The sequence below is a fragment of the Ziziphus jujuba genome, chromosome 9 (genome assembly GCF_031755915.1).
Source record: "Ziziphus jujuba cultivar Dongzao chromosome 9, ASM3175591v1".
Taxonomy (NCBI): Eukaryota; Viridiplantae; Streptophyta; class Magnoliopsida; order Rosales; family Rhamnaceae; genus Ziziphus; species Ziziphus jujuba.
In genome coordinates, this window is record NC_083387.1 from 2,651,901 (window position 1) to 2,665,850 (window position 13,950).

Sequence of the window (13,950 nt, forward strand, 5' to 3'; positions counted from 1 at the left end):
GCAACGTTAATTGTACGCCTCTCAGCCAAAATAAATAAATAAATAAAATAAGAATAAATAACACCTTCTAATGTCAAATTAGAATTACAGACTAAAAAAAAAAAATAATGTCAAAATACGGAAATATTAAAATCAGAAAATATTTGTAAATACGTTAAATTATAAGAATGGTAAAAGTATGGCCATGATATTGACCTGATTAGAAGAGTGGTTCTGTATAGTTAGAAGGGTTGTTATTTTCTTTTATCAAAAAAAAAAAAAAAAAAGGGTTGTTATTTTCACAAATTCCATAGATTCGGATAGCCAGACGTCTAGCAATTTTTTATTTTTTATTTTTTATTGGTGCTCGTTAATTTTAGTAGTCTATTTTTTATTTTCCTTTATATATATATATATATCCTTTAGTCTATAATATAAATAAGAAGAGCCAAAGGATTTGATCATATTTTACTATTCATAATGGTTCAAAAACGATTATTTTTTTTGCGTTTTATTTTATTTTGTGCTCTTCAGTTTGTATGTTTTTTGGAAATTTGAAAAAATTTGAGGGTTGTTAACGTCTTTTAAAGTATCTACCAACTTTTGTACGGGAAGTTGAATCTTTCCTCTCCTGTGCATTCTTCGTTCCTCCTTCCATTGAAGCTCAGATTCACCAAAAAAAAAAAAAAAAAAAAAAAAAAAAAACAGAAGAGAAGAAAAGAAAAATAACTCTGGGATGTGCTTCAAGGTTGCTTGGGTCATCTGGTGAGTGTATATTATATTTTATTTTTTCTTTCTTTCCTTATTTATTCTTCCTTTCTCCTCAACAATCCTCCGTGGTCTCTCTCTCTCTAATGGGCTTTCCATTTTCCACCAAAATCTATATTCTCTTCCTGTATGTTCATGTATAGATTGAGTTTTTTTCTGCCTTTCAATTTAGACCAAGTTTATTTATCTGTTTCAATTTTAGAGAAAATAAGATTAGGATTTGTATTTTATTTGTTTGTTATTGGAAGCCATGTAAACCTTTTAGTTGGTTCTAGAATTCAGTATTGTTTCAATGTAGTCATTAACTTGGAATCTATTGATCATATTTGATAAGCTTGGTGAAATTGTTAAAGAATTTTGGGTTATGATTTATCTTATTTATAGATGTAGAGACAATGAAACCCTAAATAGGGTGATTAAGGTTTTCCATGTGTTGTTGTGTGGAAATAAAATATCCTGTTTCTTTAGTCTACTTTTTTCTTTTTTCTTTTTTTTTTTCCAAAGAAAATGTCCGTTACCCAGAAAAAAAAAATTTCTAATATGTGCTTGCATATATGGAATTTGATTCATTCACATAAAAATTAATATATATATATATATATATATATATATAATATGATACTGATTTGATCTAATATGTATAAAAAAATAAATGTAAAATGAAGAAATAATTTATGTTTTGATGTGTATATAAATATGTGCATACAATATATATATATATATGATTTTCAAAGTAAATTAAAAAAAATAAATATTTTTGTTGAATATTTTATCATATGTGAGATGTAGTAAATTTTTTCACTTTAAATATTAAATAAATTTCTGTTAAATGGGCTGGACTTTTTTGTTAATAAATAATGGATTGGACTTACTCCAACTATTGCTTTGCATTAGCCTTTTATCTTTTATCTATTACGTTAATTAAAATCCTTGAATGTTCTATCACATATTTGATCTTCAACAGTTGCTATAATGGTGAGATCCACATTTTATGCTTCTTTTTTTATTTTGCCATACAGGTGTCAGGGGTTGTGGTATGACATGCATTATGGTTATGATGACTTACAGTATGGTAAGGATAGAGTTGGTGTACTTTATACAAAATTCTGGACTTTATTATTGTACTTCAGAAAGGACTTTGACTTATCATGTAAGTAAAGATTTGATTTATAATATTTTAAAGCTTATTTCCTTGGTTTTCAGTATTTAAATGCTATTGGCTTTTTTTCTTTTCTATTTTTTTTTTTCAGCTTTTCTCTCCCCCTACTCTCTTTATCAGTGACGACAAAGAGCCTGAGGATTGTGTTATTCACTACAAAATTGGTAACTTTAATTTTTTCCATTCCTTTGTCTTATTACTTAATTTCCTCGTGCATTTCAATTCTTTTGTGAGTTCATGAATTTCATTGTGCATGGATCATTATGCATGGATCTTTGCATTTTTCATTGCTTTTGTGTGCACATGCATATGATTTATATTTCAGTTCTTCACCCAATATCACATATTGATATATGAAAAACCAACATGTATTTATGTTAACAAAATGACTAGCTTGTCTGCGTAGATTATCTAAAACATCCATTTTTTGAGAGCTCTAACAACTGCCAGAGCATGCGTGTCCTCATTCTATAGTCTTCCCTTATTTCATTATTTGTTTTAGAAATTGCAAAATGAAATGTAGCATATTCAACAACCAACCAAAATCTAAATAAAAAAACTTTTTATGAACACCATGTGGAACCAATTTGTGAACAATGAATGTACTCAAATTTTGAATATTATGAATAGAAAACCAATCATAATTGGATGTCGACTTAAAGTTAGCTCATATAATGGTATGTTTCCTTACTGACTACACTACAATTGATGTTATTTTTGAACAATTTTTATGTAATTAAAATAGTCAGCAATTTTCTAAATTAGTTTTTATTAATTCAATTTTTTACATGCATATTTGTATTATTTATATCATCATATAGGTATCTCGCTTTCAACCAAATCCTCCAGTTCATTTGTTATTGAACCGGAGATACCACAAGCAGCTGCTTTATCAATTTGGTAAACTAATATTGAAGTTTAAATTTAGAACAATTTTTCTTGTATAAAAAATAAAAATAGCAATAATTAATTTGAGCAATTACAGGTATAATGCTAATGCTGAAAAAGTCATGGACATAATATGTGGAAGGATTGGTCTTGAGACAAAGTCACTGTCTACACTTCCTTTTGCTGAGGACATCATTACCGTTAAAATGATAGATAATCAACTTAATACGGTAAATTTCTTGACTATTATTTTGTTTATAATTATTAACAACTATAATGTTAAGATATGTTTGTACTTTTCATTATGTAAACAGAGGAGAAGTTTTTGGATCAATGGTCACATCAAAGTGACAAATTTGATTCAACCTTTTTGGTACTTAAGTTGTGAAAAATGCACAAAAGCAACTGGATATGAATTTGAACAGAGGTTTAACTGCTTGTATTGCAGACATGATCAAGTTAAAGCTATGCCAAGGTATGCATACAAATATTTGTTGTTATTATTATTATTATTATTGTTATTATCGTCCAATTATGCAATCATCATTATATGATTGTAACTTACAACTACTGGGTTTTTTTCCCCATTAAAAACACACTAATTAATAATGCATGAAAAATTTATAATCAATGATATTATATTTTTCATCTCAAGTGTGAAACATAAGATAAAGCTTTGATCTAAATGAATAGGACAAGAATAAAACAGAAAAAAGATATGATTATACCTTGCACTGATCGATTTGTACATTTGTTGAGCCCCATAGCAATCACCCCATTCTACAACTTTTGCTCATTTGTCAATATGCTGCATTTAAAAGCAAAAACAGGCTACATTATGATTGAGGATCATGCTTGCTAGCCAAAATAACGAGATTTGTTGCAAGAAAAACTCCACTGTCTTTTGAGTATTTTCGGATATTTAGTTGCCATAATAATTGAGATCCACAAAAATTAATAATTGAAATTAATCATCATTATTTGAAACTCAAAAATCAAACTTAAACAGAGATCGTGTTTAAGAATTGCAACATAAAACAAAGAAAAATAACAAAATGAGCCATCTTTTATGTTAAGCATGTTCATTAGGAATTTTCATTTATAGTTTAGTAAGCAAAATATAGAACTCCATAAATTTTTGTTCTCTAAATACTTAGCTTATCTTTGTCATATAGATTATTACTTCATCTACATTATTACTTCATCACCTTTTGTTGTAATCCATTAGGTTAATGCCTCAATCTTTGCCTCTGCTCTCTCCACCCAGTGCTACTTCAATTTTGTATAATGTGAAATACTTTATTCAGTTATTGTATAAGACATTTTATATTATTTATTTTATGATTAATTATAACCTCTAACGGGTAATTCTTCTTTTATTCAGGTGCCGAGTCATTGTTGATTTGATAGATGAGTCTTCATCATTGAATGCTACATTGTTCGGAAATCAAGCTGAAAAATTTCTTGGTTGCACTGCATATGAGTTGATGAATAAATCTGATAGGGTAATATAATTCTTTTCATATGTGTTTGTGGAAATGACTGGTTAGTTTTAACTTGTTCTTTAAAAAAACATATATAAATGATGTAAATGCTTATGTGAGTACTAACTGTGAATCTTTCTTTTTTTTAGGCTTCTGTTAAAGATATTGAAAAATAGCGCTGAATCTACATTATCCAATAGCGCTGAATCTTGAAAGTTCTCATTTACAATTTGGTGAAGGGAGTAGGAAGCAGTTTGCCGAGCTTAAAGACAATGCTTAATTTGTTATCATGGGAACTATCTTTTTGTTAATGTGGACATGATATATTACTATCAGTTCATAAGTAGATTATTATGAGTCTTTTGTGAACTTATAGCATATTTAGACTATACTATGATAGTAACACTAATATTATTATTTTGTACATTGCAAGATGTAATAGAAAATTGATTTAGGTATAACCTAATACATTTCTATTAAATCTTGCAATTTATCTTAGGAAGATAGCAATGATGCTAAGATAGATTCATCTATGACACAAGTATTTTATGACAACTTTTTGTTTAACGAAAGTAAAATAGTAATTATGAGTTTTTATGATTGTACTTATATTTCCTATTATCATTTTTTATTTTTTGTGTTTCTTTTAGTTAATATATAAATCCATGAATAAATTAAATTTCATGATAATGGACTAGAATCAAAATAAATTGTTTATGTTTTAATTAGTTTTAAAATTAATTTATTCTCACTAAATATCTAAAACATCTCAATATTGATTGGTGTATAAAAAACAAATAAAATTGAAAGGATGAAGCTAGAATCTAATTACGAACAATAATGGTTTTTGCTTTTTCAGATTTTTTGCTTTTCTAGATTTTCTATTCATCTAAGAGTTGGTGATGCAAACCCGCCCGAACTCGCACCATCGACAACTCGCTGGGGTACTGATCCGATACAGATGAAGACTGGACCGATCACTAGGGCTCAAGCTAATAGGTTTAAGGACAACCTTGCTGCCTTTATCCAAAAAGTAATTTATTCTCAAAAGGGCGTGTCCATACCTGAAGATAAAAGACCTGTTTTAAGTATTCAAGTGGTGGAGGCTGATACATCGGACAATCATACATCGGATATTTTATATCGGACACCCATGTCTCGGACATCGGATATAACTTAGCTCGGCCAGATACAACTTAGCTCGGACAGACATCAGTTAGTTCGACCAGACACAACTTAGCTCGGACAGACATCAGTTAGCTCGGCCAGACACAACTTAATTCGGACAGACATCGGTTAGCTCGGCCAAACACAAGTTAGCTCAGACAGACATCAGTTAGCTCGGATAGGCCATAAGTTAGCTCGGACATCAGCAGACATCAACACTATCCTCGGATATTTTATATCGGACACCCATGTCTCGGACATCTGATCTCAGACTTCGGATATCGGAGCCTTGCCTCGGACATCTGATCTCGGACGAGTCTTGCCTCGGACATCGGATGTAACTTAGTTCGGCCAGATACAACTTAGCTCGGACAGACATCAGTTAGTTCGGCCAGACACAACTTAGCTCGGACAGACATCAGTTAGCTCGGCCAGACACAACTTAGTTCGGACAGACATCAGTTAACTCGGCCAAACACAAGTTAGCTCAGCCAGACATTAGTTAGCTCGGATAGGCCATAAGTTAGCTCGGACATCAGGCAGACATCAACACTATCCTCGGATATTTTATATCGGACACCCATGTCTCGGACATCTGATCTTGGACTTCGGATATCGGAGCCTTGCCTCGGACATCTGATCTCGGACGAGTCTTGCCTCGGACATCGGATGTAACTTAGCTCGGCCAGACACAACTTAGCTCGGACAGATATCAGTTAGTTCGGCCAGACACAACTTAGCTCGGACAGACATCAGTTAGCTCGGCTAGACACAACTTAGTTTGGACAGACATCAGTTAGCTCGGCCAAACACAAGTTAGCTCAAACAGACATCAGTTAGCTCGGATAGGCCATAAGTTAGCTCGGACATCAGGCAGACATAAGTTAGCTCGGTTGAAGAAATAATTCCGCCTAAATGTCAAAGTCAACGCGTTACCTAATTTGCGATTGACTTTCTTTCTTTTTGGGTTTTTATTTATTTATTTTCTGGACAAATAACTTTAGGAAGGTTTTTATTTTATTGTAAATTAATTAATTCCTAATTTAATATAAAGAAATTAATTAATCAAACTTAGATTAGGAAAGGAAGTGTAGTTGCGGCCAACTAGGATTCTTTATGTGTGTAGCCGGTTTTACCTAGGGTTTTTAGGGTTTATTTTGTTTCTTTCAAAGCCTATTTAAAGGCTTAGTTATCAATAAGAACTAACTTTGATTTGATTGAGAAAATACTTGTGAGATTAATTATCTTTTTGTTCTTTGAGAACACCTAAAACACCATTGGAGAATTGGTTGTTTTAGCTTGACTTATTAATAGGTTTTCCATCCCCTATTATGGCGTCTACATTATACCAAGGTTTCTAACCACAGGTTGATTAGGGGTTGAGGTCAATTCCATTAGAACTTGAACTTAATTAAGATCCGGGCTAATATAATACAGGTTTAGGAGCAGGTCGTCCTAGGTTCGTATCAATTGGAAGTGTTCTTACTTCAAAATTATATGATGCGATTTGGATATTAAATTTATGAAAAACTTGGGATAAAATGATTAATTTATTTATGTTTGTTAATAATTTAAGATTAAATCCTTCTAAACAAATTGAAAAATGTTAATTAAAAAAACAAATTTAACAACTTTTTAATTCAAACTTTTCCATATTACTTAAAAGCTATTAAACATTCAAATTTTAATCCAAGCATATTTCATAATACTTTGTTTTATTTGGACAGCTAAAAATAGAGAGACACTGAAAGGAAAATGAGGTGCCGTGCGTTGTGGTGGCCCACGTACTCATCAGATGATATGCATATTCCAGAGACAGCAGTCTATATTCTGATACGAGAATCACATAACAGCATAATTGTGAGATTGAAAATTGGAATTACTTAGATAATACAACACTCTCCACAGTATATGGATCTTCTATTATTTATTAAATAGTAGAAGTGAGTATGACTGTTATTTATTGCATTCTCAAAAAAAGGCAAATCAAGTTATAAAGTACATTTAATGTTTTTAGTGATGGAAAAATGAAAAACTATACAAATATTGAAAAACTTGTCACTTGTAGTTATTTATATATCTCTACTTTCTTTCTAAGTAAAAACATTGTAAAGACACAATAGAGAAGATTACACAAGTATAGGAAGAGGGAAAGCAGCTCCAAAATTAACCATTTGCTCTTCTCCCACACCAGCAACACAAATCCACAGAAGAAAAAAAAATATATATATATATATTTCTATAATTTATATAAATTTGTTATGTCTGTGTTTTCCATAAACCTTTTGATGGAGAGGATTCTGATATCCTGACAATTTTCTGTTTCGGTTGTCGTTTCTTTCTATTGAGATTTGCATGATGAACAGTAGTATTGCTATTTGATTTGATTACATCAACTTTGACAATATGATGATCAGAAGTCCCTTTGGAAGAGAACACCGAATATGAACCTGGAACAAATTTATATGGAGAATTTGGAGATGCCAATATGTAATCAACTCGAGTTCCATATTTGCATGTTCCTTGCACACCTGCAAAAAGACACAAAAAAATTTTATAATTCCAACTCATTGTGATGGAAAATTTGTTAAGGAGAAAAAGATAGGGACAAGTTTTAGGTACTTTGGCCTTTGGCAATCATTACTACTGATTCACATTCTCCTGCAAAGTCTTTAGCATCTGTATATTGTTTACTCTTTAAATATCTCATTACTTCAACTTTTGGCGTTGGCTTTCTCATCTCCTCGTAATACTGAAATAGAAGTAGAACACAAAACTTTATAATAACATCAAAAAGATAAATAAATAAGAGTAAAAATGTCATTAATTTGTTATCGTTAGGGTAATGAAAACAATAAACCTTGACAATGTCTGTCCATCTTTCTTCGGAGTAATCAGATTCATCAAGGGAATTAAGACCACCTGCTAAGATGTGGGGCTCATTATCATCACTGGATTTGATAATGGCATTAATCTGCTTCATACGCCAATTCTCATCAAGATGATCAAGGTGGGTACAGTGAAAGCTTACTTCTCCAACTTCAGGAACATCAATGGTGGCCTTTAGGACGTTCCTGCATATGCAATCCCAAATTACATTCATTTTTCATTTTCAGCATCCAACTTTTATACTATTACGCTTTGACTTCATTTTCTTCACCAAGTGGGATTGAAGACTTAAATTGACAGAAAACGCCAAAGACTATTCTTTATGTGATCCTCTCAGTGCTGATTATGATTTATACAAGGTTTGAAATTCATCCACCAAAAGAAGAAAAATAACATATCTTCAAAAGAAAAAAAAACAAATAATAATAATAATAATAAAACAAAATAATGTAAACAAAAAGGTATTAAATAAATGCTGCTTGTATAAGAAATATCTAAAATTAATTTGTTGATATATGTTATAGCTACGTGGCAGACATAATACCACATTCTTCACCTAACATTCAATTTCTTATACTTTCCTCTATATAGTATTTTGCTTTCTGTTATTAAATATATATATATATATATATATGTTTGTTTAACCAGATTGTTCTAGTCCTTGAGTGCTAATCAAAACAATTGATGTTCATTTATCTCAGGTTTAAGCTTTCTCAAATATAGCAGGAAGAAACTAGTACTGCTGAAGACAATTTCCCGACTTCAAATAACACAGCGTTACATTGATTCAGAAAGCATAAAAACACAAGGAAATCCCCATTAACTCCCAAGCTAAACAAAATTAGTCCATCGATGAGAATGAATGGGGCAATAATAAGATTAAAAAAATAAAATAAAATAATAGCCACAGAATCTGGTAAGATTAGTTTTATCAACGTTAGGGAAAACTCAGAGAATAATACAAAAAAATCTAAAGAAAAGCCAAATAGTTACAAGCATATATATATATCGACAAAAGTCCGCATCACCTCATTATTATTATTATTATTTTTTGGGCGAATGCATCACCTCATTATTATGCATACAGCTAGCTGATACTCAAATAGTGGCTGTCCAAAAAGGTCTTAAGGTTTTTTTTTTTTTTTTTTTACCAATAAAAATAAACCACACAGCCTGTACGAGGTCATTATAGATCATAAACTATTTTATATCATTAACTAATTTGGTACCTGGACCATATACTTCATGAATCAACAGGGCAGTTTATTTACCAAAAACAAAAACAGGGGGCTTCAACAAAACAAGCTTTGGAGATATCCAAAATGTGTGTCTTGGGAATTTTTCTTTCACAAATCTGTTTCTAGAATTTCCGAAACTTGGTTATGGAACTCTTTTTGTTTTTTTGGTGGATGCAAAGGAAAAAGAAAAATCATATAATATTTGGGAAAATTGATCATACGTAATACTTATATTGGAGAGTATAATTATAGATAAAGATCATTAGCTTATTTTTGTGAACTTTATAAAGCCAAAAAGAAAGAAAATTGAATGATAGCGTAATTAAAAAAAATAAAATATATATTTGCAATAATTAATGACTTTATGGATATAGTAATTTTATCTTTTCAACTGCTTTACAAAAGAGTTTTTCTTTTTTTGCTTGAGCATTACAAAAGAGTTGGGGCCATACATAAAGCACCGAAATGAAGAAACTTCTTTGAAATGGTACTTTTTTATTTGGCCAATAATAAAAGCAGAATTTTTTTTTTTGGTGCCCTTCTTTTTATGAAAATACAGATTTGGATTTTATTTAATTCCTTGAAACAGAGGAAGACAGAGAGGACCAATTAAACTTATTTCAAATAAATAAATAAAAAATCATTAATCAATGAATGACAAGAAAAGCATATTAAAAATTACCTGAAATCTGTGTCATCGAAAATCTTCTGGACTTTCCAGCGCTTAATGGGCCATTTTGACAAGATAGCGTTGCCGTACTCCGGTGCCCAACTTTCAGCGAAAACATAGTTCATCCCCAAAGCAGAGGCTAAATCCGAAAGGGGTTTCATGGCTTTTTCTTCCTCTGCTTTCACATCTTGCAGAGCCAATATATCAGCATCCAATTCTCTCAGAACATCAAGAACTGTTCTGCTGATTCTGTAACAATCTCCATCTCTTCCATTACCCAAATTCGTAGGAAAGCTCACCGTTGATCTTAATGGAGCTTTTCCTCTCAGAATTCTACATATAGCAGCACCAGTACTCGATGACGAAGAACCCTCTTTCACATCTTCGGTGAAGCTCAATTGCCTATTTCGTAGTAAAGAAATCTCATTATCTGGCAAATTTATGGAAACCCTCAACTTCGATTTCACGAATTTCTGTTGTTTTGTATGGTTGTCTGTGTTATTCATGGAATTTGGATGCAGTGGAGATTGTTTAAGAATACCCTTTGGTCGATCATTTGCGGATTTTGCTCTTAAATTTACATTCCTAACCTTCAGAACATCTCCATTCTCAGAGTCGAAATTGCCAGTTTTCTCGGCTTTAGAAACGGCTGGCGCCATGGAAAACAGGGCAGCGTTAAACGTCGCAACCCGTATCGATCTCTCCGATTTTGAGATATCCAGTTGGCCGTTCGGATGAACAGAAGCAGACCCATTGATTCTCGGTTCGTTTTCAGCTCCATTTTGAGATTTGGAGCTCAACTTTCCGAACCTTTTGATGACCACTCTGGGCTTAGAACGGCGGCGAATAGGCCACCGGAAGCGAGAACAGAGGAGGCGGAAGTTCTTGTTCAAAACTTTGAACATTGCTGAGAAATTAGTGTGGTACAAAACGGTTTCTGAGCTGCTTGAGACCATGAGAAAAGGGTAGGAAAGAAAAAGAAAAAGATAAATTGCAGAGTTGGTTTTCAACTCTGCATCAGGCTGTATTTGTTTAGCATGAATTTCAGAAAAAAAGGTTAAAAAGGGAATTTTTCTCTTTTTTCTTTCTTTGTTTTTTTCTTCTTACACTTTCCAGTGATCAAACCTTAAAGCCTAAACCTCTAAGAAGTAAAAGAATAGAGAGAAGGAGTCTTCGGGGAAATGGGTTGGCGACACTTGGCAGTTAAATCAGTCTTTGCATGATAGAAAAGTGTGATTATTCCATTGCCATTTTGCCAACTGCCCCTTAAATAAAATAAAAATGTATTTTCTGTGTAAGACAGTGAGAGAGAGGGAAGAGGGTGTTTTGTTGGACCATTGAGAAATGCCGTTTGGGCTCTTCGATTAGAATAATAAAAAATTAGGTGGGAAAAAATTAATATTATAATTGATTTTTATGTAAAGAAAAATTATAGTTCTAGACAAAAAAAAAAAAAAAGAGAATAATAATAATAATAAATAAGCAAAATAACGACCAGTTCCTCCCCCCATTTGTAATCAAAAAATAAAATGATCAGCACTTCCTAGCTAGCTAAGCCATGCAAGTAGGCTTCTTATTTGGAACGCCACGTCACCTGAAATCCGGCGTATCCAACTCCAATGCATCCTTGTGGAGCCCACAACATGCTTTTAATTGGATTGGATTTGGATTTGTCAGAGAATTTCTCTTTCTTCATACCCAGACCGGACTTGGTGGCGTGGGCTCCCTCTTCCTATCACCATCAAGTCCAAGAACTTTTAATGGGCCCAACTCATTTTTTGGTTTTTTTTTTTAATTTTTTTTTATAATATCTTTTGAATGAACTTAAAATCGAATTTTTTTTTTTTCCCCATAACATTTGATTTTCAAAACGTGTATTGCACTTGCTTTTTTGTTTTTTGGTCTTTGGATAAGGTAATGCACCTGCCTTTATGCTATCATATAATTTAAATTTTCATGTCGATAGGGAGTACTTTTTTCTCAAAATTCAGATTTCTTTTAACTTTGTTCTCAGCAAGTACTTTAATTTCTGTGAGGTGTAAATGACTTTCTTCTTTCACAAAAAAAGCTAATAAGCTAAAGTTATGAACAGTGAAATCAATATTCTAAAAACTTTTTAACTAATGGGGTGAAAATACAAAGCCAAAAGGAAGCTATGCTACACATTTAAAAAAGTTGACAAATCGGTATGCCCTGAAAAGTATTTTTGTTTTAAATAATAATTAGTTAGAAGATTAGGTAGGGTAGCATTTGTTTATGACTGAATTTATTTGCGGGTCTAGCTGGATTTGATATATCAAGGAAGATGCCAAATGCATGGGTTTCAGACCCTGAAGCAATTGAGAGCTCAGCAAGGTAACAGCTTTCCTTTCCTGCTGTCCCTACCTAACTTGCTTGTGGCTCTTAGGGACTCTCTATTACGACATAATCTCACTGAGGCACTACATTTCTGGGCACAAGAAATATAGAAAAAAATAGTCTTAGAGGTGACTACGAAGGTTACTTCCTATCATAGAGAATGAGAAAGAGAGAGGGAGAGCTAAAACTACAACTAGATGATTATGAAACCCAATTAAAATTAGATATTGTTACTAAACATAGAAAGAAGGATTTCAAGCAAACTAGAAGATTAATATAAAACAATAAATATATAATTTACAAGTTGTCAGTTGTCACCAAAGATGGAAACAAAAGATCCAACACTTCACAAAAAGGTCAACTGGTTTGATAGTTTAAAATGTGGGTTAGGTTTTAGGGAATCTCAAAATATATTTTTGACAATGAGGGCTTGTCTTTGACCATAGTAGTAAAATTTTCCATCACTTTCCCTGGAAATTATATTGTTTTCTGCATATTTCTACCATAAAACATTTTGTCGCTTTCTATACTAAGCTTTGGTATCAAAAGCCTTTTCACGCTGTGTGGGTAGAGTTGGGAAATAATTCATAATCTCTCATATTATTACTGGCTCAAAAGCTTTAAATATTACATAGACTGCACAAGACCAAAACTCTGTAGACTCTCTGTATAAAGAAAAGTAAAAAACAATGAAAGGGTCATTTAACTGCAATGGAATAGCAATAATAATTGGTAAAGAAATCTTCCATTGTTCTTTTCAAGGTATGGTCCACAGCATTAGCTGGACCAGTTGCTTATGCATTTATGAAATCCCAACTGGTCCATTATCCAAACACCCAATCTTTCTGTAATGCATATGTCACAGAAAAAAAGCTTAGTTTTATGTGAAAATTGAAATCATCTTTTGTATTTATAAATATATGTTTGGAAGTCAGAAATAGTGAATTAGCATCTTATTAGTCAGAAGAGAAGCATCTTGATCATGTTTGATTTTCCCCAAAGAGCAGGTAGAGCTATCATCATCAATTTATTACCCTTTTAATTATTTTTAAGTGTTGGTTTTTTCAGTGAAATGTTGTTATTGGGAGGGAGTGTTTCAAGATCAAAGTGGTTCATTCACACGACAACGTCTGACAATCGCAGAGATTCTTCAAAGTCAATTCTAAAGAGCCAAAAAACTTGGAAGAATGAAGAAAAATAATTGCAAAGGAAAAAAGCGTCGACAGCAGGGTTCGAACCTGCGCGGGCGAAGCCCAACAGATTTCAAGTCTGTCTCCTTAACCACTCGGACATATCGACTTTTGATTTGAGGCATCTAATTCTAATTATATCTAATAGTGGTATAAGATT

General features: G+C 32.1%; 1 protein-coding gene and 1 non-coding gene across 2 annotated transcripts; both read right to left on the reverse strand.

Moving 5' to 3' along the window:
• Positions 1-7,491: 7,491 nt before the first annotated feature.
• Positions 7,492-11,563, reverse strand: LOC107425980 (uncharacterized). Its single transcript, XM_016036058.4, has 4 exons — positions 10,255-11,563; positions 8,306-8,519; positions 8,068-8,197; positions 7,492-7,976 (listed from the first exon to the last, which is right to left on the reverse strand). The coding sequence occupies exons 1-4, from the start codon at positions 11,196-11,198 to the stop codon at positions 7,705-7,707; spliced, it is 1,560 nt and encodes a 519-aa protein (XP_015891544.2). The 5' UTR covers positions 11,199-11,563; the 3' UTR covers positions 7,492-7,704.
• A 2,254-nt stretch (positions 11,564-13,817) lies between these two features.
• On the reverse strand, positions 13,818-13,899 carry TRNAS-UGA (transfer RNA serine (anticodon UGA)). The gene has a single exon. It is a non-coding gene; the product is annotated as a tRNA-Ser (tRNA).
• Between the last annotated feature and the right edge of the window lie 51 nt (positions 13,900-13,950).

What these genes read in the sequence shown, in the direction of transcription:
- LOC107425980 (XM_016036058.4), bottom strand. Translation starts at nt 11,198, where the DNA reads ATGGTCTCAAGCAGCTCAGAAACCGTTTTGTACCACACTAATTTCTCA. An exon ending in GATGGACAGACATTGTCAAG is followed by an intron (nt 8,198 to 8,305) that starts GTTTATTGTTTT and finishes CTTCTATTTCAG; the next exon opens with TATTACGAGGAGATGAGAAA. An exon ending in AATGATTGCCAAAGGCCAAA is followed by an intron (nt 7,977 to 8,067) that starts GTACCTAAAACT and finishes GTCTTTTTGCAG; the next exon opens with GTGTGCAAGGAACATGCAAA.